Source organism: Syngnathus typhle, linkage group LG9 (genome assembly GCF_033458585.1).
Source record: "Syngnathus typhle isolate RoL2023-S1 ecotype Sweden linkage group LG9, RoL_Styp_1.0, whole genome shotgun sequence".
NCBI lineage: Eukaryota > Metazoa > Chordata > Actinopteri > Syngnathiformes > Syngnathidae > Syngnathus > Syngnathus typhle.
Window position 1 is genome coordinate 2,531,546 of NC_083746.1, and position 24,682 is coordinate 2,556,227.

A 24,682-nucleotide genomic window follows, 5' to 3' on the forward strand; every position below is an offset into this window, starting at 1 on the left:
AGCATTCCAGTGGCAACCATTGGTTGTAGAGTATAACATATCATAATATAACATATTTACTCATTTGTCAATACCTGATCAGGATAAAAGGTACAAGAGAACATGAACCAACTGGCCTGCAGACTAAGTAGCGACTAAGGGGAATATTTAGCGGTGAACCTATATGTAGACGCTTGACTCAGTTACACACTGGTGTGACCCAACCACACCCAACACTTGCCCTTGCAGTTATAAATGACTGAAAGACCACATGCTGATCAGCTGGTTAATAGTCTTCCCATAACAATTGTTGAGCAACACATATGTAAGGTAATTTTCCCATCCATCCATCCATCCATCCATCCATCCATCCATCCATCCATCCATCCATCCATCCATCCATCCATCCATCCATGCATCCATGCATCCATCCATCCATGCATCCATCGAGAATGGCGTGTATCAAAATGAAACACAAAATACCAACAATACATAGTATACACTAGCAATTAAAATACAGAAAAAAATAAAGTGATATATATATATATATATATATATATATATATATATATATATATATATATATATATATATATATATATATATATATATATATATATATATATATATATATATATATAAGAAAACAATCAGATAAGGCTTTTCACATAACATGTATTTGTCAATTATATAAACAAGATTAACAGAATTTGTATTTTTCATAACTCTTTGGAAAAGAAACAAACTGGTTGTGAAAATGGAAAAAAAAAAAACTGTTCCACCTTCAAAACTTTGCAATTGTGTAGAAAAAAAGTCCCAAAGATATGAATCGTGTTCGTTTGTTATTTTAAAATCCTTATTTGTTTACGAAAAGAAACACTTCCGCTTTTAGACGTGACGTCAAAGATGATACCAACCGTTCATGTTAACATGGGGTAGTCGAACTGGTCTACCAGAATTTTTTTCCCGTACAAAACAAGAACAACCACGCCCTCGCCATCTCGGTATGAGAGTCGAATATTTTATGTTGTGAATTCCGCTTTTTTAGCTGCGAATTTTCCTTTAAAGAATAAACAAACCGGATTATTTGTTGGTCACCCCCTTTGAGAGACAACCGCCGAATCTTTGACGTGAAACTCCCAAGTCCGATGTGCGCTTCCGCGTTGCCGTCAGGCGTGCGGTCAGAGACGGAGGATGAGCAACCACAAATGTAGCACTTTGTATCAGAAACCACAAGGACGGACGAGAATTCTTCAATCTATCTATGTGGTTGGCTTCATGGTAAGTAAAGTGACAGCAACTAAAACACACTAGAATGTTTTGTGATCTCTGCAGACACACTTCAGTGTGTAAAACCGATACAACTATCTTAAGGAAACTCGGCAAAGAAAATGATCACATGTAAATGTACCTTAAAAAAACCGCTCATGCTTATCTGAATAACAGTATGTGCTTATTTGCCTTTTGTTAATTTGACCAAACTAATGTGGTCATGCAGGTGACAGTCAGGTGCATATTTCAAGTTGCCATGGCAACACAATGCACTCTGAGGGTCTCCTGTTCCAAAGCATCCCTGTCACTAAAATCTGTTGCAGCATGAGGCAGTTCTGCAATCCTCTTCAATTAACACCATGGCAAAATACGATAAGAACAATTCTATGGGTTGACGACTAACTTTTTACCTGCCAAACCTGCTAACCCTGTCTTCATCTAATTGAAAGTGGGGAGGATAAGAAGAGCCATGGGCAAGGTAATGTTCTCAAAAAACATTAAGCAGTGCCTTCAGAAGACATAATGACTTGCCTTGAGCCTTATATCAAGAGTATGGCAGTTGCTCTGATCTCCGCAATGGAGAATGTATAAAAACAAGGCAGAGCTTCCTTTTTCAGAGTGTTCACCGCCAATGTCCATATTTAGAAAGACATTTTCTTAAAATGGTATGAGAACGTCACATCTTAACAGTTACAAAGTCCTATTTGCCATCACCGATCCTTTCCGTGATGACGTCACACAAATTTAGATGTTCTTCTCTATTTTTTTTCCCCTTTCTTTTTTGTAGGACTTGTTTGGGGTGAGCATGATCATCCCGCTGTTGAGCCATCACGTCAAAGCGCTCGGAGCAAGTCCGACTGTTGCTGGCATTGTTGGTGAGACGTAGCCATGACACACCTTACTTACGTTCAAGGCAACAAACCACATCCCTCAGTTGTATTTTTTTTATTTCCCCACTCAAAATAGTCTATATTTCTAAATTGATGGGGAAAATGTTTTGAAAAATGTTTAAAAAAAGGTTTGAAATAATTTTGGGTGTTTAGACTATATCTTCATTGGACTTTTTATTCATATATATTATATATACTGCGATTGGCTGGCAACCAGTTCAGGGTGTCTAAAGACAGCTGGGATAGGGTTAGGGGAGAAGCTGTAAAGAAAATGGAAGGATATTATATACATTTGTGATTTCATGTAACTTTTCCTGTATCTTGTTTTTAACCCACACTTCTTTTTTTTTTATCCCCGTTAAATCAATTGTGTACATAATTGTTCAATTACTCCCTGATCCGAATCTCATGATTCTATTTTGTTTGCAGGGTCCACATATGGCGTCTTACAGTTGTTCTCAAGCACAGTTGTGGTGAGGATCAACTTTTAACCCCCCCCCCCCCCCTTCTCGATTTGACACGGTATAAGCACAGTGATAGTAGTCCAAAATTGTTGTCTTTGGAATGTCTTTACAACAATGCGTACTTCCAGCATTGGTGCATATACTATTAAATGTACAAAATAGACACTTTCTCATCTTGAGGAAAGAAATACTCTGACAAAAGTTAAGTATTCCATCTGATGCAAGATTCTCAGGGCTCTGCTCAGCTCCTGACGTGGGTGCAATTGTGGCAGATCATGCGACCAATTAGGATGATAAGGAGGCGTCTGTTACTCCCTGCGGCGGAATCTTGACAAGTCTACAAGAGCCTGCACGTGGAACACGACAAACTCACTCTGTCTAAATTGCATTTTTTGTGTGCGTGTTAGAGATGGGGTAGAAATTGAATACAACTGTCTGTGCTGTTGCCTAATAAGAGATTCAGGGTCGCCACTAATTCTGCCTCAATTCCTTCATATAAATGACTACCGTAAATTCCGGACTATAAGCCGCACCGGACTATAAACCGCACCAGCTAAAATTGGGGGATATTTTAGTTTTTTTCTTCGTTCCTGTAATTGACTCACAATGTTTTGTGTGCGGTTTTCAGGGCAGCTGGAGTGACGTGGTGGGTCGGCGTCAGTCTCTGTTGACCTGCTTACTTCTGAGCGCTTTCGGCTACGCCCTGCTGGGAATGTCCACCAGCATCACTTTGTTTGTGCTCTCACGGATCCCCGTGGGTAAGTGACAACCCTTGGGAAGAAATCAGTCCTACATTTACAAGTGGACTGTACTAACCTTAACCTAAATAATTAAATTAATTCAAAGTGTTTTCTTTTACTGATTTATATTTGTCAACACTGTCAGCGAGTTTTTGTTAATGATGCCAGCCTGTCGACTGTCTCCCGTCTCAGGATTGTTCAAGCACTCCCTGTCCATCTGCAGAGCCCTGCTGTCCGACCTGGTGTCTGAGGCAGAGCGCCCCCTGGTGATGGGACACTTCAACGCCGCCTCCAGCGTGGGCTTCATTCTGGGGCCCGTGGTGGGCGGCTACCTGACGGAGCACGAGGGCGGCTTCTACACCTCCGCACTCGCGTGTGCCGCCATCTTCCTCATCAATGCAGGTGCAGCTTTTTGTCCCTTGCAGACTACCGTAGTTTTTTTTTTTCCCTGTGGGGCCCAGTACCAAATGACCCACGGACCGGTACCGGTCTTGGTTCTAAATGTTCCAAATGCTGTTTGTCTTTTGTAGGGCTTGTCTGGCTGCTTCCATGGGACCACATTATCCTACATTGTAACGCCACCAATAACCCCAGCAAATCAATCAGCAACGGTTGCTCAACCAAGAGCCACGTCTCAGCACGGACCTACCCAGATGTTGCGAGGACGCGGCCGTCCTCCCAGCAGCCTGCCTGGCGCCAGCTGTCCTCGGTGGGCTCCAGGATCCGCATGGTGGCCTTGTCCGACATGTGGGACCTGTTCCTGGTGCGCCTGCTGATGGCCGTGGCCATCATGCTGTACTACAGCAACTTCTCGCTGGCCATGGAGGAGCGCTTCTCTCTCAAGCCCAAGACGACAGGCTACCTCATCAGCTACAGCAGCACTCTTGGCGCGCTGGCCGGCTTCCTGGTGGGACCAGTCACCAAGCTCTACGGAAACAACATGGCAGCCCTGCTGCTGCACTCCACTCTCCTGACGTGTCTGCTTATCACGCTGTACGCCACCGCCCAGGGCGTGTGGCAGGTGCTGCTCACCTCCACCTTCTTTGCCATCTCCACCACAGTTGGGCGCACCAGCATCACCGACCTGGAGTTACAGAGAGGCGGGGCGCGGGGTAGCGGGACACTGATCGGCGCCGGACAGTCGGTAACGGCCGTGGGTCGCGTGCTGGCCCCGTTACTCTCAGGTGTCACCCAGGAGTTCAGCCCGTGCGGCCCCCCCAGTCTGGGGGTGCTGCTGGCTCTCGCAGCGGTGGCCGTGCTTCTTGTTCGAATCCCTAAATGGAGCAAGATGGGGGGGATAAAAATGGCAACTAAAATAGAGTAACAAGACCAGACTTTTCTTCAAAGCACTGAACTTTTGTCCTCATACTGTACAATTTTGTTCAGAGGGGGGGGGGGGGGGGGGGTATATATTTAAAACTATTTTTATGGCTTGACATTCGTGCTTCTTTAGCTGTACTCTAAGCACCAGTGATCACTGCTGTATCACACTAAACGACCACTGAATCTGAGTTCAGAATCCTTCACTTCTCCCTAATCACTAATTAGCGGTGCCTTGACTACAAGTTTGTATTTCATTACCAGGCCAGCGATTCACAACAATCATATCTAAAATCATTCTGAAATGAATGCGATTCATTGCCCGAAAATTTTTAATTTATTTTGTAACAGCTTGGGTTGACTTAAAAAGAAAAACGGAAATCCACACACAACCATGAATTAAAAACAATATTTACTGATATATATATATATATGTGTGTAAAAAAAAAAAAAAAAAAACACAATAGTCACCTTAAAAATTTACAATCAAAATGCTACAGGTAATATTCCTAAACTTTTAAAGATGGGCCACATCGGCCATTGTTGACTGTCCTCTCAGTTTAAGGTGCGTACTTGCAGTTCTTGAAAAAGAAACAAAATGGCCATACTGTAAAGCTTTTATGTTGCACGTGTTGACCTCTTCACTTTGGGGGTTTCCATTGGGGCCTCCTTAGCAGTGGGTTCCTCGTGGTGTCCTCTCGAGGTTCCGCAGCCCAGACAGCGACCACAGTTGAGCTGTCATTGTCGTTTACCTGTTCTGATGGGTCTGCGTTGCGGCGAGGTTCAACAGCAGAAGGATGTGTTCTGGGTAGACCTCTCCGGGGCCGTCTTTCATCCAGGAGGTCCACGGAGGGAGCTTCCTCCAACGTGTCCAGCCGGTGCAGAGGAAATCCCGCCCTGGACGAGGAGCGTGAGGGCGGGGCGAAGTGGGAACGTCTGGCAGGGAACGACAACTCCGACATGGTTTCGTGATTATCTGCAAGCAAAACAATCCAAATGAAACGGAGCGAGTGTCAAAATTAAAAATGATGCGAAAGAATCAGCCTAAGTACAGCTCACTTGTTTTGAATTGAAGATTAAATGCTGATGCAAGTTTTTATTTTTATTCATTTATGTGCTGTTTTTATGAGATACACTTGAATTGAATCGTTATTAAATTTTAAGAATATGCTCCTGTGTCATATTTTTTGGCCATTAAGGTGGCATATAAAGTTTTGGATTTTTCTCAGATGACTTGGTATAAAATGTTTGCACTTAGGTAGATGCGCTTTTCCTTGTCCACTTGCGTCAGGAAAAAAGTGGTGCAAACTCATCCAGCAGATGGCGCTACAGCTACACTACGTACTACACATGTTTTATTATCAATAAACTAAACGTATTTAGGATGTTTTGAGTGCCATGAACAATAAACAAATATGTGCTGTGCTCAATAAATAATGTATAAATTAAGTTGTTACACTAATACGTGAATCAATGACTTATAAAGATCAAGTCATGTAATTTACATTTGATCAATTATTTGTTTGAAAAAGCATACAAATGTAGAGTACGTATTGGATAATCCCAATTAGTGATGGCTAATTTGGCTATTATAACAAAGTAAAATAATAATCATCAGTGTAATATTTTTGGATCGCTGGCCCCTCGTTTAACATGAAAACTGCCTGCTCAATTTAAATTATGAAAACTGAGTAGCTAGTAATGCATAACATTAAATATATGAAAACAGTGGTTTTCATTTTCATATTAGCTAAACGGCGTTCTCCCACTTAAATGCAAAAGATCAACGCACCAGTGTCACTCTGCCTCATAGGTGGGAAATTAGAGTCCAGGTTCTTCCCAGCAGGAAGTGAGAAGTACTTGTGCGATTTGGGCACCACCTTAAAATAAAGAAACAATAATAAATGCACTGTTTCTTTGCAGAGCGGGCACAGCAACCTCACACCAGCATGTTAAAGTTTACCGGCGTCCGGAAGCTTCCCGAGCGGAGGCTGCGTCGGATGCTGGAGTGACGTCGGATGAGAATCTCTTTGGCGCGACTGTCATTGGGCAGCGCGTGCTTGCTGGTGTATGACGTCGTCTGATGGGAGAACCATAAGGAGCTTCTTGGTACCATTTGAAGCATACAAAACACTCGCCAAAAACCATCACACCAGTGTAGATCAAGGTATTCAATTTGTTTTGTCAACTGATAAGGCTTAAGTGTCATATGTCGGTGCCCCGCCAGATGGCGCTCTTCCTTCAGATTCCTGCAGAATCAGAGCGCCTCTATGGGTTATGCAAAATTGAAGTCCTTCACACTGATACCTAATGTGCAGGAGTCAAATGCTTTGCTTCAGATGGAGAAGAAAAAAAATGTACATATTACATAATTCATATTTTCATATTTTTTGGGTGAATATTTTTATTCTAATGTATTATTGAGTAAACACTAAGGCCTCACCCTTTGTCTGATCTTGTACATGTTCTTAGCCAGAATGTCATGCATGCTCCTCAGGTCAGCAGCCAGGAATTTCTTCTTAGGCTTAGCAACTCCTTTCTTCTCCTCACTGAAATATTTTTTGGGACAAAGCTCATCAGTTCATCACAACACAACAAATGGAGGGTAAAATCACACAAGACAGCTTCATACTGCAGCGAGACGATGGATGGCGCGGCACTGATGTCTCCCGACACCGTGTCCAGGATCTCCATGGCGTTCTGCAGCTCCAGCTTCTTGTACAGCGCCACAATGCTCGACTCCGCACGGTTGTCCCGGATCAGGATTCGGCGCAGGATGCGAGTGTTGAACTTCATGAACCTGACAGTCACAGAAAAAAATATATATATATTGAATACTATAAAAAATATATATATAAACATATATATCTGTATAAGTAAATGAGCACTTTAAGCCGCTGCTTTTTTCATCTGCTGAACTGACTTGTAAAAATTGTCACCGAATGCAAAGGACATTTGGTTTTGAATATGACACTTTTATCTCATGTGGCCTGACCGACGTCAATAAATGGATACTCGACTGACTCAAAAAAAGATAGATTCGTGAAGATTTGTGTTTGAGGACCCCTGGTATAGACGATAAGAGCTTCATTTTTGTAACAGTAAACTGTCAATATGTGAATTGTAGTCAACGAGACAGACAATGAGGAACCTTGAAGAGATTTCCGTAGAGAAAAACCAGTCTGGCCTGTGCAAAAGTGAACATGATACCACATCCGAACTTCCCACACTGTGCCACAGCGGACAATGGGCAGCATGGTTGAAACAAAAGAAGAAAAAAAAAGAAAAAGTAAAGTTTGACCAAGTATGTCAGTGAGACTCACTTGTCCTTCCAGTAAAAGTGACTCCACTGTCCACACAGGTCCTCGATGCCAGCGACGGTGTGTTCCATCAGCTAAGACCGCAAAGGGGGATTTGTTCAGCTCCAAAAGCATACATTCAAATAACACCAATACGTACCCTGCAATGAATTTCCCCGTTGATGGTGTCCAGATTGCGATTGGTTCTGCGCACGTTAATGAACTCGATCAAAGGGCGGATGCTGATGCCCTGCAAAGATCAGAAGAGGAAACAAAAGATGCTTTAACCCGCCCATGTATAACGACATCATCATCAAAAGCTATATCACGAGATCCTACTTTGAACTGACTTCATTTGTGACATCCGAAGAACAAAATTGTCGTTAAATGAATAACAGCTTAGACAGTGTGTGAAAAGAAATAACATCAATCTCCTGTACTCCAGCGTACGTTGCTTCATACCTGTATAAAAACGGTAAAGATGATGATGGCAATGGTGGCGGTGACAAAGAGCTGCTTGCGGCCGACGTTAACCGGAAGAGTGAAGGCCAAGGCGAATGAAATTGCCCCTCGAAGACCACCATATGCCAGACCAAACTGATCCTTTAGGTTGAAGGGTATGGTACGGAAGGGGTTGATGATTTGAGTCAGCACGAAGACACCTGCCAAGGAGGGGGCAAAGATTCGGTCTAATAGTTGGCTTGAGATATAAAAATGCTCTTCAATTACGATAAATAGTTTCTCCAGCCTTCCTCGTATCAATATCTATTGCATCAATACTGAGCCTTGAGATTTACTATCTATTGCAATATCAACGTTCAGAAATTCACAACATTCATCATCTGTATTGGGTTAGTATCGATACTAAACTGCGAGAGATCATCGTGCTTTTTTCCCCCCCCTTGCTTTTAAAAAAAACAAAAAAAAAACAGGCAATGGCGCAAAAAGCTCCTCAGCCCCGGCGTCCTTACCGAGACCCCTCCAGAGAAAGGCAAAGAGCAGCGTGAAGAGGATGTAGCCCCAGTTCCACTCATGCTCGGTCGTTATGGTGACCACGCCCAGGAAGAAGAAGATGAGCGTTTCCGAGATGGAACCCAGCATCTTGACCACGTGGCGGATGGTGGTGCACGAGCGCTGAGAAACGTTTTCCTCCACATAGTACTTCATGGTGAGTGCGCACGTCACGATGCTGACGGAGAGGGAAGATTTATTGAAACCAGTATCTTTGTGGTTCACAACCAACATTTGAAAGGAAATATTCTGATTCACAAGAAGTAACCATTTTTGTCACTGATTGTCTACTCACGCCATGATGGACGAGATGGCGAAGAGCTCCGCCACCAGGTAGGCCAGGTAGCTGTACATGAAGATGAAGAGCGGCTCGATCTCCCGCACCTTGGAGGTGAACCTCGTGGTGAAGGCCGCCACAATGCCGAACAAAACGCCGAAGGCCATGCCACCCGAGCCCACCACGAAGAAACGGGCCATGCCCAGGAACACGTCCACCGGTTCCACCACCGGCATTTCCGCTATGAAGTTGAACATGTTGTACAACACCTGCAACAAGGGAGCAATTTGCAATAGAAAGCTACAGTGAAAAATTTATAGCATGATACAGCAATTATGCAAGAATCAATACACTGGAATAAAATCATCTATGAAAGTCTGCTCGACATATCATAGGATACAATAGACGACAAATATTTGCATCACTTCAAGTATTGATTTATTATGCTATGAAAACAATGTGAAATACATGCGTAGTTAAAACTAATTTAAAAAACATAGATTAAATGTATAAAAAATAGAAACATACAAAAAAGGTCAAAAATGATTTTTTCGCCACCCAAAATGTGACCGTTTTGCCAAATTCATTTTGTCAATATTTGTAAAAGCGTTTGGATCAAATCTTATCATTCATACCAATCAGGATTTTTTAGCTAGTCGCCACTTAACAGGAAGCCTCTAATCCTTTAAATTTATATGTGCGTATGAATGTTTAACTATTGTTTGAGTTTGAAAATAGAAATGTGACTTGATCTCGAAAGCAAAAGCAAAAGCAAAACAAGGAACACTTCGAGATCTTTGTGAAGAAATATCTTGAAACAAACACTGGCCACTGAGAAATGTATTCTACAAAACTGAAATAATATTTGAATATTTGTGCCCCTATGGAAAGAGCAGATATGGCATCAGTGAAGTGTGGAGATCTCCAAAACGGAAAACCAAAACAATACTAATGACTCAATCAAAAAGGCTCTGTGAAATTGTCAAAGTTAGCATTGATATATATATTTTTTAAGTCTTACGTTGGCCTCAGTACAGTTTCCAAGTGTACCTAATAAAGTGGGTCCAAGTAACTTCTTTATTGCTGACTAAATGTTTGCCTTCATTTTGTCTAGACTACCTGTAGAGTGCATAGCCGTTAAAGACAAGCAAGTTCCATGTAGACTGCAATAAGATAAGGGGGGGGGGGGGGGGGGCACCGTGGGATGGGGGAAACTTCAGTCCAGTTTCGGATGATTTGCGGGCAAACTCCTCCCATAACATTTGCCAGAGTGCCCTCGCAAACTGGTTTGACGACATCTAAGCAAATAAACTCCCAACAGCAAAGCGGGATGTTTATCAACGATGTTTCCAAGAACGTTACTTTGAGCCAACTTCTTTAAATCGAGATGCCCCAAACATTGCGTCATACGTGCAAAAGGCAAAACCGGCCACAGAAACGGAGCGAAACCTGAGCTAAGCTCGGAGGGGAAAGAATAGAGAAACACAATGGTATGTCTAGCTTTCATGTAATTGACAATAAAAAGGGGCCGAACTGGAGTTTCAAAATGGAGGGTGGAGTGGTTGGCTCGGTGTCAACAAAAGAAACTCAAAAGCTACGTTTGCAAGATCTGCTAGCTTTTTGTGGTTCTCATGCAAATTCTAGATTTACTGTCCCCTCAGGTCTCATTTTGTGGTGGGTCAAAACATTGGTACAAACTTCTGCACACAACCCACATTGTCTCATGTCACCAAAACAAGCAACAGGAGAAAACACCATCAACAACTCACCACAGTGACGGCGTCGTTGAAGAGACACTCTCCGAACACCACGATGTAGAGCTGCTCGTTGACCGACACATCCTCGAAGACGCTCAACACGGCCACGGGATCCACTGCGGAGATGATGGTGGCGAACAGCAGATTCTCCTGCAGGTTGATGTCCTGCACTCCGAACGCCTCGATCTGGCATATGGCGAACAGTGACATGCCGATACCGACGCTGTTCCACAGGGTTCCCACCACTGCAAACCACAGCACCTACGTACACGCGCAGACATATTAACCTCGGTATCACCGCGAGACCTTTCGGGGATTCTGAACAGACCGTCCCGATGTTCTCAAAGAAAGGCCTGGTGGGCATGAAGTAGCCCGAGTCCAGGACGATTGGGGGCAGCATGTAGAGGAAAAAGACGTCGCTGGTCAGCACGGCGGGGGGTTCCTCGTTGACCGAGTGCATAATGGCGCCCACAATGAGGCCGATGCTGATCAGCAGGCATGACTCGGGTACCCAAACGGTGATCTTGTTGTACACGTGAAAGCCTGAGAGAGGAGAGGAATCTTCTGAAATCCTCTTACCAGCATCATTTTGATCATATCGGCACCATCCGGAGCGGTTGTGATTTATAAGTTGACATAGCTTCACTTGCCAGAGTGGCTGTCATGTTACATTTATTTACCGTAATTTTCGGACTATAAGTCGCACCGGAGTATAAGTCGCACCGGCCATAAAATGCCCAAAAAAGTGAAAAAAACATATATATGTATATAAGTCGCTCCTGAGTATAAGTCGCCCCCCCCCACCCAAATTATGAAAAAAAAAATGCGATTTATAGTCCGAAAATTACGGTAAGCTAAAGGACTGTAAATGGTGACATCATGGTTAAGATTGACATTGGATGTTTTAAAAAGCAGAAGATATTTGAACACTTGTAGACAGATAATGCAATATTACACATGGGCATATATTCTTTATCCTCTACAGAAAAAAAAGCATTTTACAGAGTCACTCACAGTAGTAGCTTGAAAAATTGTTCTTGCATGATTATACTGCCTCCCTATGGAAAGGCAGGAACACCAGAAGGAATAGCCCAATGATTGCAACATTTAAATACGATGCACAAATTATTAAAATTACATCTTGAGTTTCTAAGATCAGTGAAAGCTTTGTATTTTGTGTCAAGATAAGTTTCGGTTCTGCCTAATTTCCAAAATTGTATATTATTGAGACAGGGAAAACAGTTTGTAAATTTCAGACTGCACTTTAAGTTGAATCAGTATTTCCACTTGAATGTGAGAAGGCTACCTCTGCCACCTCGGACTTCAGAGAGGTCAAATATTTTTTTCCTATGTAATGTTGGAAACGTTCTACTTCGATATGCCACTTACCGATCTTGGCAAAAGAGGCGAGTAGCACCCAGAGCGTTATCTCAAAGGGAATTTGGATTCTCAGGTAGTCCATGGTGAAAACGGGTAAATTGTCCTTTTCGGACTCAGGGTATGCTTGGGGCCCGTCCGGCTGGACCGGTGGCACCACCGTGACACTACCGCCAGCAGGAACACCACCCAGCTTGGGCTGAGATGAGATCTCCCCCGCGGAGCCATGCAAGACGCTTAAAACAGCAAAAATAAGAAGCAAAACGTGCCAAGGTCTGCTGAGGTGAGGATCCATTTTAAGTGTCCGTCGCGGCGAGTTGCGCTCACCCAATCCACCAAGCAACTAATTAAGGCGACAACTACGCATTATATTTTCCTCGCTGAAACATTCCAAAGCGACAGCGACATGTTTGCCAAATGTCTGGTGTTCCACACCTGTGGAAAAGTCTACCTGTGGCGCGTGCACGAGTTCCTCTACATGGGCGCGGTCACGACTGATTGAATGTCACGTGAACTGATGGGCCATCAATGGCTCAGTTTCGGTGGACGCGCAAGTTTCAACTTCCCGTTTTGTGAAACAAAACAGGTTCATCCCAGTTGACTTGTTTGTCTAAACATTTCAGATGATTAAATACACTTTAATGACATATTGCAACCTTTTAGTCTTGCATTTTCTACTAAACATTAGTCCTCAATGAATGGTCAAATAATTTGCTTAGTATAGGCCACATTTTCATTATACTGTAATATTTTCATATAATTTTATGAATTACTAAGATTTTAGTCAATTGGTTAAAGAGTTTTGAATTAATTTGTCGGCAAGGGCAGACAGGTTTAGTATTGTGCGACAATATGTCTCTGTTCAGAAATGACCAATCACATTCTCACTGGTGTATTTTGACTTAGATTATTTTAAAACGGAGTATTACGAAATTATGGAAAGTATTTTGAATAGGTTTATCTTGATTTTATTTTTTACAAAAACCTGGCATGAGCATGGATATGTTTACCTATTACATCCACTATGCATGCTGATTGTAATTCTGACATTAATTTTACTAGTTTATTAGTTCCTCATATGTTTTTAATCACAAAAATCCAAAATATTTACGAAAGTCAAGCATAATTGCTATCACATAGTTCAAACACAATGTTTTTTTTTTAAATAACATGTCATGAATACAAAAATGAAGAGTGCACAGTATAACGGTTGGCTACAACGTTTTCCTCGACTGACTGCTTTTTAAAACCAAATAACAACAGTGTTCTTAAAGTGACCATGGAGGCCACCAATGAACCAGCAGCAGTCGAGAACGTCTATGAAGGCAGCTTCAAAGCAGACCTTTAGCTCCCTCTAGTGGCTTTAAAGTGACATTGCAGGGTGTCACAGGGAGTCTGGGCGAGTCTCGTGCAGCCTGCAGACGCCGTCGAGCGAGCAGCCAGGATGGGTGCAGCAACGCTCGCCTTACGATGGATGACACCACGTCTTCTTCCTTGATTCTTCCAAAGGTCGGATTTCTGTCATTTACATGAAATACCTGATGACGTCACGCATTCAGAGCGAGAAGATGCTGCTGCTAAATGAATAGCGATGTTTTTGTTTTCATCTGCGCTCCCCCTCTCTCCTCCCCCCCCTTCGTTTTGTAAGCATCAGCAGACATCATGAGGGAAATTTGTAATAGTGTATATTATTGTGTAACTGTGTGACACTACTACACACAGTAGCCGTTCAAGTGATGCAAGCATCCAAGTAAACAGACGAGATGACACACCATGTTTCATGCGGGATTAAAATCCAGGCCATTGGTTGTGGATTATTAGGAGGGAAGGGGGATGTTTTCATTTATTTACAACTCGATTTGGCGCCTTTGAGTCCTTTTAGGTGGACCAAAAAGACATAAGGGTACCACCCCAGTGACAAGTCAGTGTTGCAGAGGTAGTCAACCTGAGGTCCATGGGCCGCAGTCATATTGGATCCGGTCCGCTCTGCTAATATGAAACAAAAGACGAAATTTGATTTCTGTAGGAGTGTGAATGCGGAAATGTGGGAAAAGACATGCCATGTGACATTATAGGGCGAAGTTTTTTGCTTTAGTTGGATTTGTTTTTCCTCAAGGGAAATGTGTGTGCTAAGTCAAAGTTCAAATTTAAAGATCAATGATTGAGCAAATAAACACTCTATAGCTTTCCTCCGCGTTAAAGTGATGCTGTGACGTCAATAACGTGTGACACATCCTGGCGGCATGTTTTCTGGGAGCCTCATGATGCGTTTCGATTGAGAACCCAGTATTTTGGGGGAGCAGCTGGTGCTGACTGCATCTGTGAGCTTCTTGCTGGGAACTCACTGGAGATCTGCAGGCAGTGCTACAAAAAAAAAACTTAATAGAAATAAAATGACGTCCATAAAGGTGGTGAATGATAGCTGAACCTGGATGAGCCTTAGCTCTGTAGTTGTACACTCCACACTCGCTGCAGTGACCATCAGTCAGTGATGAAATCAGCATCTTATGTGAAGAAGTTACCACCCAAGTCCGTCACGATTGTTTTTTGCTGGCGTGTCTGGTTCCAACTAATGCATTCAAAGCAACATGATGTTTGCTTTCCTCATATTTGTGGGGGGGGTCGCTTAATGAGCGACATAATGGAGAAGCTCGCCACATGCATCTGAGGATGGTGGTGGTTGTCAAACACGTCACCACAATGATCTGTGACTCCCTGGGTCGTTGTACCAAACCGACTGTGACACTCCTACAGAGCATCCTACCGTGTCTCGGGCAGTTTTCTCCCCCCCCCTAACCAACATTCACATTTTCTTTTCACACACACAGGCTATATGAGGTATAGAGCTCATCATCTGTGACTGAGCAGAAGAGCAGCATATGTGGGACTGGGCGGGTGACGTCAAAACAGACTCGTATGTAAAAATAGAGCGCCATGGCGGATGCTCTTACACATGAACACACAATGACATACGCACGTATAAACTCACACACGTACACGCACACGCATGATTAAAGCACTTCTGTATCTGTTGGTGTAAGGTCACAACTGTATATTGATCTACTGACTTGTGATGTGTGTTTTTTTTTTTTAACTTACATTCGAAGATTTTACAGTTAATTATAGACATATTTTTTATTTACAGTTTAGACAAAGGAGACAATAACCATTTTTATGATTCCATTTCTCATTTCGTAATATATTTTCCCCCAATTCTTTTGAAATAGTTTTTGGATTATTTTTTTTTTTTTACCTTTTTTTTACAAACATTAGTATTAGCATTTTATTTTTATTTTACCCATCCTACAATGTAGTCTGTGGGCAATGTACTATTTTTATCATAACTATCATTATTATTATTATCAGCAGTAGTAGTGGTACCTTGCAATGATGCTTTTTTAAAATTACAATTTATTTTAGGAGCTTTAAAAACTTCTCTTCAGACTTCAATTTCAGAAATATTTATCAAATTTCCCATCTCGCCTAAGGTTGTAGGTGTAGATGTTACTTTATTTCCCATTCCCAGGTAACTAGCAACTGGTCATGTCGTATTGGGAAAAGTATAACGCGCTTATGTTTTGATTAATTCTATGCTTTCAATTTTCTGAGCAGTTTGTGGAACAAAAATATTCCACCTTTTAACATGAGCAGATTGAGCAGGGGTATTTTTAGTCATGTGAAAGTTCACACTGGGAAAGGTTCGCCACTGCCTACATTTGCACATCAACAGAGTCGGCGCATGGAAGCAGATAATTGTGTCAATTTAAATGCAGCCAGCTGGATGATGTCAGCATCATTATCATCGGTGTCTGTGTCATCTGTTTCCATGGCGACATCAGACTTACCCCCCCTCCTCTTCCTCTTTGCCTTTCATTAGTGACTCATGGGTAACTGCTGAGGTCATCGCACGAGACGTCTATATCGCAAGGGAAGTTCAGGTTGAAGGTTCGCTTGAGATTTCTTCAGGGTCCTTACCAAAACAAAAAAAAAAGGATGCATCCACAGCCGCGACGTGACCCGTCCATGTCCGGGAAAGAGCGCAGCCCCCGTCACAGGCCGTGGTCAGTCTACCGGGCCAACACGTTTGATCTTTCATCGGAGATGATGGGGCTGGCTCTGTCAGGTAACCATGTGACCGTATCCGTGGTAACACTGCTCCATTTATGACAAAAAGCTATTCCAATCGAGCTCTCCTTCTCTTCGGTCTACAGGCAACAGTCAGGACCCGGACGAGCCAGTGTTAGAGTTCAGTTTGGGTAAGAATGTGTTTTGGAGATGGACTTTGGACTTTAGACCTCACAAATCCAGTATTTCGTTTCATTTATGAAAGGAGCCAGGGACTTGCTTGAAACTGGGACCGAATCACAAGCTATGATCAAATAGCTTAGAAATCTGGAACTTACTCTAGTTTTGCACCCGAGGACTTTGGATAGCTCAAACTCGGTCCAGAACAGTTCGATCTTACTTAACCGACAACATCATTCATGTGAAAGCAGAGCAAAGAATGAGTGACTGCTCTACAACTTCCTGTTTCCTCCAGTCTGCAGCGAGCTGGTCACACCCACTGTGGAGCGTAAGCCCAGCAGCTTTGTGGCCGTCAGCTGCACCACTCCCCCCCAAGCCTTCTGGACCAAACACTCTCAAACTGAAATTATTGAGGTACACAAACCTTCCTCGCTCCTCTTAAGGACAATGTCGACCTTCTTCCATGTTGCCTGCAGGGGACGAGTAACCCCATCTTCTTAAGCAGCGTGGCCTTCTTCCAGGACTCTCTAATCACCCAGCAGACGCAGGTCAAGCTCTCTGTCTATGATGTGAAGGATCGCTCCCAGGGCACTGTAAGTCACATCTGGATTTTTTGGTGAACTCTCAGAAATACCACTTGTGCCTTCTGTCAAACAGATGTACTTGCTGGGCTCGGCCATATTTTCGTTGAAGGAGCTCCTGCAGGACAAACATCATCGTCTGCACCTGGCTCTCAGGTAGCCCATCTCAGTGTTTTCCTCCTTTCAAGTGACCCCCCATCTGGACTGGGGATCTCCCGCTCATTGAGTGTACTTCCAGGTCGGCCGAGAATGAGCGAATGGGCAACCTCACAGTCATCGCCTGGCAGATTGAGGAGAAACATGAGCAGAAAGCTTCGGTTGGCAAACTACAGCGAGGAGACACCGTTAACGGAAGGGTGAGTGGAATTGCTTGTAGACCATACATTGCCTTTTTTAAAAAAATGAAATGTAAAGTCATATAGGGAATAACAATGGGGATACGGTTTTAGATGGTTCTTCCAGTCGACGAAAGCCTGACTGAATCGAAAGGCATCAAGTCCAAGTCTTCGTCCCTGTGTAAAGATCCCCTGCTGAAGGCCGGTGAGTATCATCAGAGAGCATCCGAACTTCATGAAAGTTTTGATGGTGTCACGCCGATGTTTCCGGTCAGTGTTCGGAGGTGTCATGTCGCACACGTACCGTTTCCCCACGACGGACGGCAACCATCTCCGCGTCCTCGAGCAGATGGCTGAGAGCGTGCTCTCTCTGCACATCCCTCGACAGTTTGTGAAGTTGCTTTTGGAAGAAGACGCTGTCAGGTAACATTGCATGCTAATAAAAATTGTCAGCTAGAACACTAAATAGGAAGAATCCAGCCATAGAGCAAATACAGTCAACTGCTCAGGGCCCTTTACATGGTATCTGGAAATGTCTACCTGGTTCCACTTTGGTTGCATTCCATTTCCCTGAGACTGTCCACCTTTCACCTCACAGGTGTTGTGAACTGGAAGAACTGGGCGAGTTGTCTCCGTGCTGGGAGAACCTCAGGAGGCAGATCATCACTCAGTACCAGACCATCATTCTCACATATCAGGAGACCATTAGTGACCTCCATGAATACAAAGGTAAGACACATTATTCTATATAGAAGAAAAAAAAAAAACATTACAAAACGTCTTGGTCTTTTACTCTTCATGCTTTGGTCGGTGATCATGTTTTGGTCGGTAACTGAGTCCAATTGAAAATAAGCAGTAGCCTTTCTTCTCTTTCAGGACCTTCTTTTAAATCCAGCACATTGAAGGCTGAGCGCAAGTTGGAATTTATTCCCACAAATTTGCACATCCAGAGGATGAGAGTACAAGGAGATTCCGGCTATGGTAACTCACTCACAATCCGATGACATCCCCGAGTATTATTCTCTTCGTTAAGGTGGAATTTTTGACACCTTTCTTGCATTGGATCGTATTAGATTGGGCACTTAATATTTTTTGGACAGAACTATAACGTATTTAGTGTTGCTGTCACTGACCCTTGACCCATGTCGTTCGACCAGACCACACGTACGACGTGGTGACTAACGGCGCACCCGCTGCACATCATCAAGGCTTTAAAGGCTGCGGCCTGAGGAAGCTCCTGCAAAAGCTTGACGAGGCCAGACAACAGTAAGTAGGACGCATTTACTCCAAGCACCCAGTTTGAGTCATTAGAAATAATCACAGCACCCTTTTCCTGTTTTTTTTAATTTTTTTTGCACTGCCAGCTCCTACGAGGAAGAAAGGTGAGACTGATGATGTCATTGGTGTCGTGGCCGCACGTTTACCTCCCAAATCGAAATGCTTTTGCATAGTTCCGCCGGTCCGAGAGGAATGGCGTACCAGCCGCAGGATATCGTCAGAGCGAAGGAGCTGATTGGCCAAATTAACACGCTGAAGACCCAAGTGTGCTACTACATTGAGCGTCTGACCAGAGCGGCCAAGGAGCGCTCGGCCAACGCGCTGGAGAGAACTTTAGCTGTCCTCAAGGAGAAGGTGTGCACAATGAGGACTTGCTTCTTTAGAGCGCCTCGTTGTTGTGGGGTGGGGAAAAGCCCAGAATTGTGAGGCGCACGTGCTAACTTACTCAACTTTTTACTGAACAATATATCTGCTGGCCTCTTTCAGACCCGTCAGTTGGTGAGCGTATGCGACTCCAAGCTCTTGTCCTCGGCCATCATCGCCTTGGCGGCCGCCCGCCCAGCGTACGCCCTGCAAGGCACTCCGTCCCCTTCCTCATCCTCCCTCTCGCCTTCCTCGCGCTCGCCCTCGCGCTCACCCGCTCACCACCCATCGTCCCCTTCGAGGGTGGCTACCTCGCCCTCCCGCCTCGTCACCCCCCCGGAGAGCCTCGACGCGATTAAAAACAAGCGAGCCTCCTTGAATGCGGAGGAGTGGGTACGAGAACGTCCATGAGCCTCATGTGTGGACTTGAATCTTGATCCTATGTAATGTGTGTGCAGGAGAAGGTGTGGCTGAATGTGGACAAGAGTCTCGAATGTGTTATCCAGAAGGTGGACAGGATGCTGCGAGGGGATCAGCTGCAGAGCGACAGCAGCTCTGATGATGTGTTTGCGTTGGCCAGTGAAGACATTACAAACAGCAAAAAAGGTCAACCTCTTATGTTGTCATGGTAGAGGAGCAAAAATGAAGTATCCATGGTAAGCTAACTGTACATGAGGAACATAAAACAGCGGTGCGTTGATTTTATCATCAGCATTAAAATAAATGGAAATAGCAGCAATCTGTTCCAGTTCCACAAAAGCACCAACAAAAAATTGAGCCTGCTTTATGCACCTTGGCCACCAGGGCGGAGTGTTGAGTCAAAATTAAAATTAGTGACTAAAAACAGCTTCAACATTTATTGAAATGTTTATTGTCGGCAGCATGGTATGGCACCGGTTAGCACGTCCGCCTCGCTAGGTTCGATTCCAACTCTAGCCCTCCCTGTGTGGAGTTTGCATGTTCTCCCCGTGCCCGCGAATTTCTTCTGAAAAACAAATGCTCACATTTTGACCACATCTCCCGACATGCAAGAAAAGAAACATTTGAATAAACATATGTTGACTCATACTCCATCTCCCTGCTTAGGGAGCAGTCCTGAGCGGGGAAAAACATCTCCAGGTAAGGCCTGAAGCAAGACTATCACGTTTACGTCTCCATCATGCATGATGTGTACCATAAACATTGCCTCTTTCCCGCAGGCGAGTGGGCCGAGGCCCTGCACCCTCTTCTCTCCACGCTGAGCGACCGTGCCTCGCTAATGAGCGACAAAGCCAAGAAAGCCATGGTGTTCCTCCTCATGCAGGACAGTGCCCCTACCATCGCCATGAGCCTCACACTGCAGTACCGCCGCGACGTGGTCTTCTGCCAGACGGTCAGTTCTCTGCGGCCGGCTCCAACGGGATGAAGATAATGATTTTCGCTGGTGCGCTTACAGCTAACAGCTCTTATCTGCGGCTTCGTCCTCAAGTTGAGGAACAGCCTGTGTGACTCGGGCTTCCTCAAGCAGCTCCACACCATCGGCCTGTTGGTGCAGTATGAGAGCTTGCTCAGCACCTATGGTAATGTGTGAGTGTGCACGGACGTACGCTTGCTTATCCTATTACACCACCCCAGCGTGCAAATTTTCAAATGGATGTTCTTAAGATGATGAAGGTTAGCCATCCATCCATTTTCTGGGCTTCTTTTCCTCACAAGGGTCCACTATTACGTTCCATCACCATATTAGCACGTGAGTGGTGAGACTGCTTTATATCCAATGTGCTTCGGCACCTTTAGGTGAGGAGCTCGCCATGTTGGAGGACATGAGCGTCGGGGTGACCGACCTGAGGAACGTCACCTTTAAGATCACGCAAGCGAGTACGGTCTTCAGTCCGGACATGCTTCCCGTCATCACAGGAAACAGGAACGGCTTTAATGTCAGAGTCCCCATCCCCGCCGCTATTTTCGACGGGCTGCCGCGGGAAATCCAAAATGGCATGCTGCTGCGCGTGCAACCCGTCCTCTTCAACGTAGGCATCAATGAGCAGCAAACGCTGGCTGAGAAGTAAGTTGATACAAGAATTCAATCACGTTCAGTTTCCATGTTCGAGTGGACGAATAATATTGAGGATGAGATTTGATGAGATTGATTATTGGTGTGCGTGCAGGTTTGGTGACACATCTCTGCAGGACGCAATCAATACGGAGAGCATGGCTCGTCTCAGCTTGTACTACGACCACTTTAAAGAAGTCCTGCCGGAGGATTGTCAGTCCACTCTGCTCTAAAGCATCAAGACAGCAGTTAAAATATCTCCCTCACTTCCACTGTTGGTTCTCCTCGTAGGTCTTCCTCGCTCACGTAGCACCACCAATCTGCCCGATTTGCTCAAACAGCTCGGCCACAACGTCAACGCCAAAAAGAGCAAGAATGTGGAGATTTTGTGGCAGGCGGCAGAGGTACACTGCTTAAATCATCCCTCTGACCTCAATGTACCGTAATTTTCTGACTATAAGTCGGGTTTTTTTTTTTTTCCCATAGTTTGGGTGTGGGGGGCGACTTATACACGTTTTTTTTTTCACTTTTTTGGCCATATTATGGCTGGTGCGATTTATACTCCGGTGCAGCTTATAGTCCGAAAATTACGGTAGTCGTATTTGGACCCAAAAATGTATATGTCCGCTGCAGGCGTGCCGACGCCTAAACGGCGTGCGCTTCACAAGCTGCAAGAGTGCCAAGGACCGCACGGCTATGTCGTTGACACTGGAGCAGTGTCACATCCTGCAGCAGGAACACGCTTTGGCACCGCAGGTCTTCTACCAGGCCCTGGACTGTATGCGCAGGTCAGTTGCTCGCCATATGCTCCTCACTCCTAAGCTTAACCCTAACCCACTCGTTCTTGCAGCGAGGGCTGCAGACGGGAGAATACTATGAAGAATGTGGGATGTCGCAAATACGCCTTTAACTCACTCCAGCTCAAGGCCTTCCCCAAAGAATATCGCCCCCCGGAGGGCACGTACGGGAAAGTTGAATCCTAAGTGGAGAAGAAAGATTGACAAATTTACAGCATACACACACAGTGACAGTTGTTGTGTTTAGTCACCAATAAGGAGATTTGTTTATTTCCAAGTGCTATTGTAGATTGTTTTCTAGTGATTTTGCTTCCTTTCAGTTGAATTACAACAAAGGACTATTAGTGGCAAACTGAAGAAAAAAAAAACCACTACAAGATTAGGAGTAATCATTTAAGAACACTCTAGTATTGCTTCAATCTTGAAACTATTTTTAAATTTTGTGAAACTTTATTCTCATAATTATGACTTAAGTTATTTTCAATATTAGTCTTAATGAGAATAAAGTAATACATTTGTTCCTCACAAATCCTCAAGCTTATAACTTTAATCTTAAAAATATTATAAAATATATATATATATAGAAATATGATTATGAAAAATATGCAGCATAATTCTCAAAACAGTACAAATTTAATCTAAAGAAAATTCAACTGTATCATCAGTTTTCTTTTTCCCCTTCACTCTGTATCCAAATTAACAGGATGCGTCCTCGGTAGGCAGCTTTTACGGTTCACTTCCGGGACGACCAGATTGCAATTGCTGTCGAAATTGATATGGTCACGGAGACTACATACATGAGGTGGAGCTTTTGAAGGCGTCCAAAAACCCAGCCTACCAATAGTCTTAAAATTTTTCTGGAACCGACGTCATTCAGCTGAAAAATGCTACCTTCACAGACTCCCTCTTTGAATTCGGACTTCAGTTTGGTCCTAATACTTCTTTATGCATAGCAATCTACTGATATGTCTATTTTTCTTTACCTAAATGCCACAGATTATGATACGAGTAAATGTGCAGGAAAACAGATTGCATGAAATGTTACAAGTGCACCAGATGTGAATTGATTGCACACTGGAATCTCTTGGAGGATAAGAATCCCATGCAGCATGTATTGGTTTGAGTTGCCGCATTCAGCGGGATTATGCACATTGTTACAACAACAAAAAAGTGATTTTGCACGGGATTGAGAAAAAGTTAGTCGCGGTAAAGCATAAATTGTAGTGAGCTTTAACAGCACCTCCTTTGTTGCTGCCATAGCAGGCCCCATGTACCTCACTGTACTGTAACACACACTGCCAATTTTAATTTAAAAATTATTGTTATTTTGCTTAGAGCTATTTGTGTTCATGTATGTTGTTATTAAGATTATTGCATAAATTACATGCGCATAGGTGGAAGAGCTTGTAAAAATTGCTGCTGAATAAAAGATGGTCAACTCCAAAAATGGGTGAGGAAAAATATGTAGCCTGAAATGCTTATTTCTTGTTTAATTACACACACACACACACACACACACACACACACACACACACACACACACACACACACACACACACACACACACACACACACTGACTCACCATGATGTTCTTGTGTTTCAAGTACATGGGCCAGACGTGGCCGGCAAAGAGGCCGGGGGGGTCTGGCACCATGTAGTTCCTTGAAAGCAGCGATTTCCAACCAGATTAAGATTGTTAGACTAATTTTGTTGAAAATTGTGATTTAAAATATGACAATGATTTATCGTGACAGACAACGTAACTGAACGATTTTCCATTATGTGGAAGGTACGGTGGATCGTCCAGCGGTATCTCAACAGTTTGTGCTCAGAACTAGGCCAATATTATTTATTTACGTACTTACAGGCAAGTGTATTTTAACGTCATGGGTTTCCACACTTTAGGACTTGACCAGACTGGGATTCCACTCTTCAGGTGTTTAATGAGCGAAACAATCAAGCTGAAAAACCTTCAAAAAAATGGATGAGTTTATACAAAAAGGTACAATTTTCTTCCAAATAAACAATGCAGATAAAGTTCAGTTCACCAAATGAAAGAAAGAAAAGGTCAAGAACATCAAGTTAGTCATTCAATACACAACTTAATGCTTGTCATAAAGACTCAACTAAAGGAGTCCAGTTGAGAACTGTGAGCTCACCTGTAGTCTCTTTAGTCTCCTCCTCCGAAGAGTTTTTTCCTTTAGCCCTTTGTTCAGGTTCTTAATCTGCAAAACAAGGTGAAAACCCTTTAAAACACATACAAAAAAAAGGGATGAGTTTAAACAAAATACAATTTTCTTCCAAATAAACAATGTAGATAAAGACCAGTTTATTTCATCAAAAGAAAGAAGGAAAAGATCTTGAACATAAAGTTAGTCATTCAAACAAAAGTCAATACACAACTTAATGCTTGTCATAAAGACTCAACTAAATGAGTCTAGTTGAGAACCGTGAGCTCACCGGTAGTCTCTTTGGTCTCCTCTTCCAATGAGTTTTTCCCTTTCTCCGTGGAGCTCAGTGCGTTGCTCGCTGATCGAAAGGATTATTTTTTGGCTGTTTGCTGCTTATGAACCCTGGCGTGCGCGTGCGCGTGCTCCCAATCAGAATTGATTGCGCTCAACTGTTGAGGCGCTCTGAGGAGCTCCACTGCGTGCTGCGCGTTCA

General features: G+C 43.7%; 3 protein-coding genes and 1 long non-coding RNA gene across 4 annotated transcripts; 2 read left to right on the plus strand and 2 right to left on the minus strand.

Moving 5' to 3' along the window:
* Positions 1–892: 892 nt before the first annotated feature.
* On the plus strand, positions 893–5,835 carry mfsd9 (major facilitator superfamily domain containing 9). The gene is made up of 6 exons (XM_061287192.1): positions 893–1,260; positions 2,039–2,126; positions 2,571–2,614; positions 3,234–3,363; positions 3,538–3,747; positions 3,876–5,835. The coding sequence occupies exons 1-6, from the start codon at positions 1,174–1,176 to the stop codon at positions 4,667–4,669; spliced, it is 1,353 nt and encodes a 450-aa protein (XP_061143176.1). The 5' UTR covers positions 893–1,173; the 3' UTR covers positions 4,670–5,835.
* slc9a2 (solute carrier family 9 member 2) lies at positions 4,980–12,873 on the minus strand. Its single transcript, XM_061287191.1, has 13 exons — positions 12,399–12,873; positions 11,338–11,552; positions 11,022–11,270; positions 9,271–9,521; positions 8,936–9,153; positions 8,427–8,626; positions 8,125–8,214; positions 7,989–8,059; positions 7,298–7,465; positions 7,109–7,214; positions 6,629–6,745; positions 6,458–6,545; positions 4,980–5,641 (listed from the first exon to the last, which is right to left on the minus strand). The coding sequence occupies exons 1-13, from the start codon at positions 12,679–12,681 to the stop codon at positions 5,307–5,309; spliced, it is 2,391 nt and encodes a 796-aa protein (XP_061143175.1). The 5' UTR covers positions 12,682–12,873; the 3' UTR covers positions 4,980–5,306.
* Positions 12,874–13,763: 890 nt separating this feature from the next.
* inpp4aa (inositol polyphosphate-4-phosphatase type I Aa) lies at positions 13,764–23,466 on the plus strand. The gene is made up of 24 exons (XM_061287875.1): positions 13,764–13,895; positions 16,264–16,509; positions 16,598–16,642; positions 16,927–17,045; positions 17,108–17,224; positions 17,289–17,368; positions 17,451–17,568; positions 17,662–17,752; positions 17,823–17,970; positions 18,146–18,276; positions 18,424–18,528; positions 18,705–18,813; positions 18,912–18,929; positions 18,999–19,179; positions 19,312–19,581; positions 19,647–19,794; positions 20,275–20,307; positions 20,388–20,560; positions 20,624–20,747; positions 20,965–21,232; positions 21,336–21,433; positions 21,512–21,624; positions 21,854–22,008; positions 22,071–23,466. The coding sequence occupies exons 2-24, from the start codon at positions 16,380–16,382 to the stop codon at positions 22,201–22,203; spliced, it is 2,907 nt and encodes a 968-aa protein (XP_061143859.1). The 5' UTR covers positions 13,764–13,895; positions 16,264–16,379; the 3' UTR covers positions 22,204–23,466.
* Positions 23,467–23,887: 421 nt separating this feature from the next.
* Positions 23,888–24,612, minus strand: LOC133159488 (uncharacterized). Its single transcript, XR_009715699.1, has 3 exons — positions 24,479–24,612; positions 24,178–24,243; positions 23,888–23,988 (listed from the first exon to the last, which is right to left on the minus strand). It is a non-coding gene; the product is annotated as an uncharacterized LOC133159488 (long non-coding RNA).
* Positions 24,613–24,682: the final 70 nt, after the last annotated feature.

Coding starts and splice junctions, on each gene's coding strand:
- mfsd9 (XM_061287192.1), top strand. CDS start 1,174: ATGAGCAACCACAAATGTAGCACTTTGTATCAGAAACCACAAGGACGG. Junction 3,364..3,537: donor GCTCTCACGGATCCCCGTGG/GTAAGTGACAAC, acceptor CTCCCGTCTCAG/GATTGTTCAAGCACTCCCTG. Junction 3,748..3,875: donor CATCTTCCTCATCAATGCAG/GTGCAGCTTTTT, acceptor TGTCTTTTGTAG/GGCTTGTCTGGCTGCTTCCA.
- slc9a2 (XM_061287191.1), bottom strand. CDS start 12,681: ATGGATCCTCACCTCAGCAGACCTTGGCACGTTTTGCTTCTTATTTTT. Junction 11,271..11,337: donor TCTTTGAGAACATCGGGACG/GTCTGTTCAGAA, acceptor GCGTGTACGTAG/GTGCTGTGGTTTGCAGTGGT. Junction 6,746..7,108: donor TGTACAAGATCAGACAAAGG/GTGAGGCCTTAG, acceptor TTCTCCCATCAG/ACGACGTCATACACCAGCAA.
- inpp4aa (XM_061287875.1), top strand. CDS start 16,380: ATGCATCCACAGCCGCGACGTGACCCGTCCATGTCCGGGAAAGAGCGC. Junction 20,561..20,623: donor ACGTGGTCTTCTGCCAGACG/GTCAGTTCTCTG, acceptor GTGCGCTTACAG/CTAACAGCTCTTATCTGCGG. Junction 21,434..21,511: donor AGAAGTCCTGCCGGAGGATT/GTCAGTCCACTC, acceptor TTCTCCTCGTAG/GTCTTCCTCGCTCACGTAGC.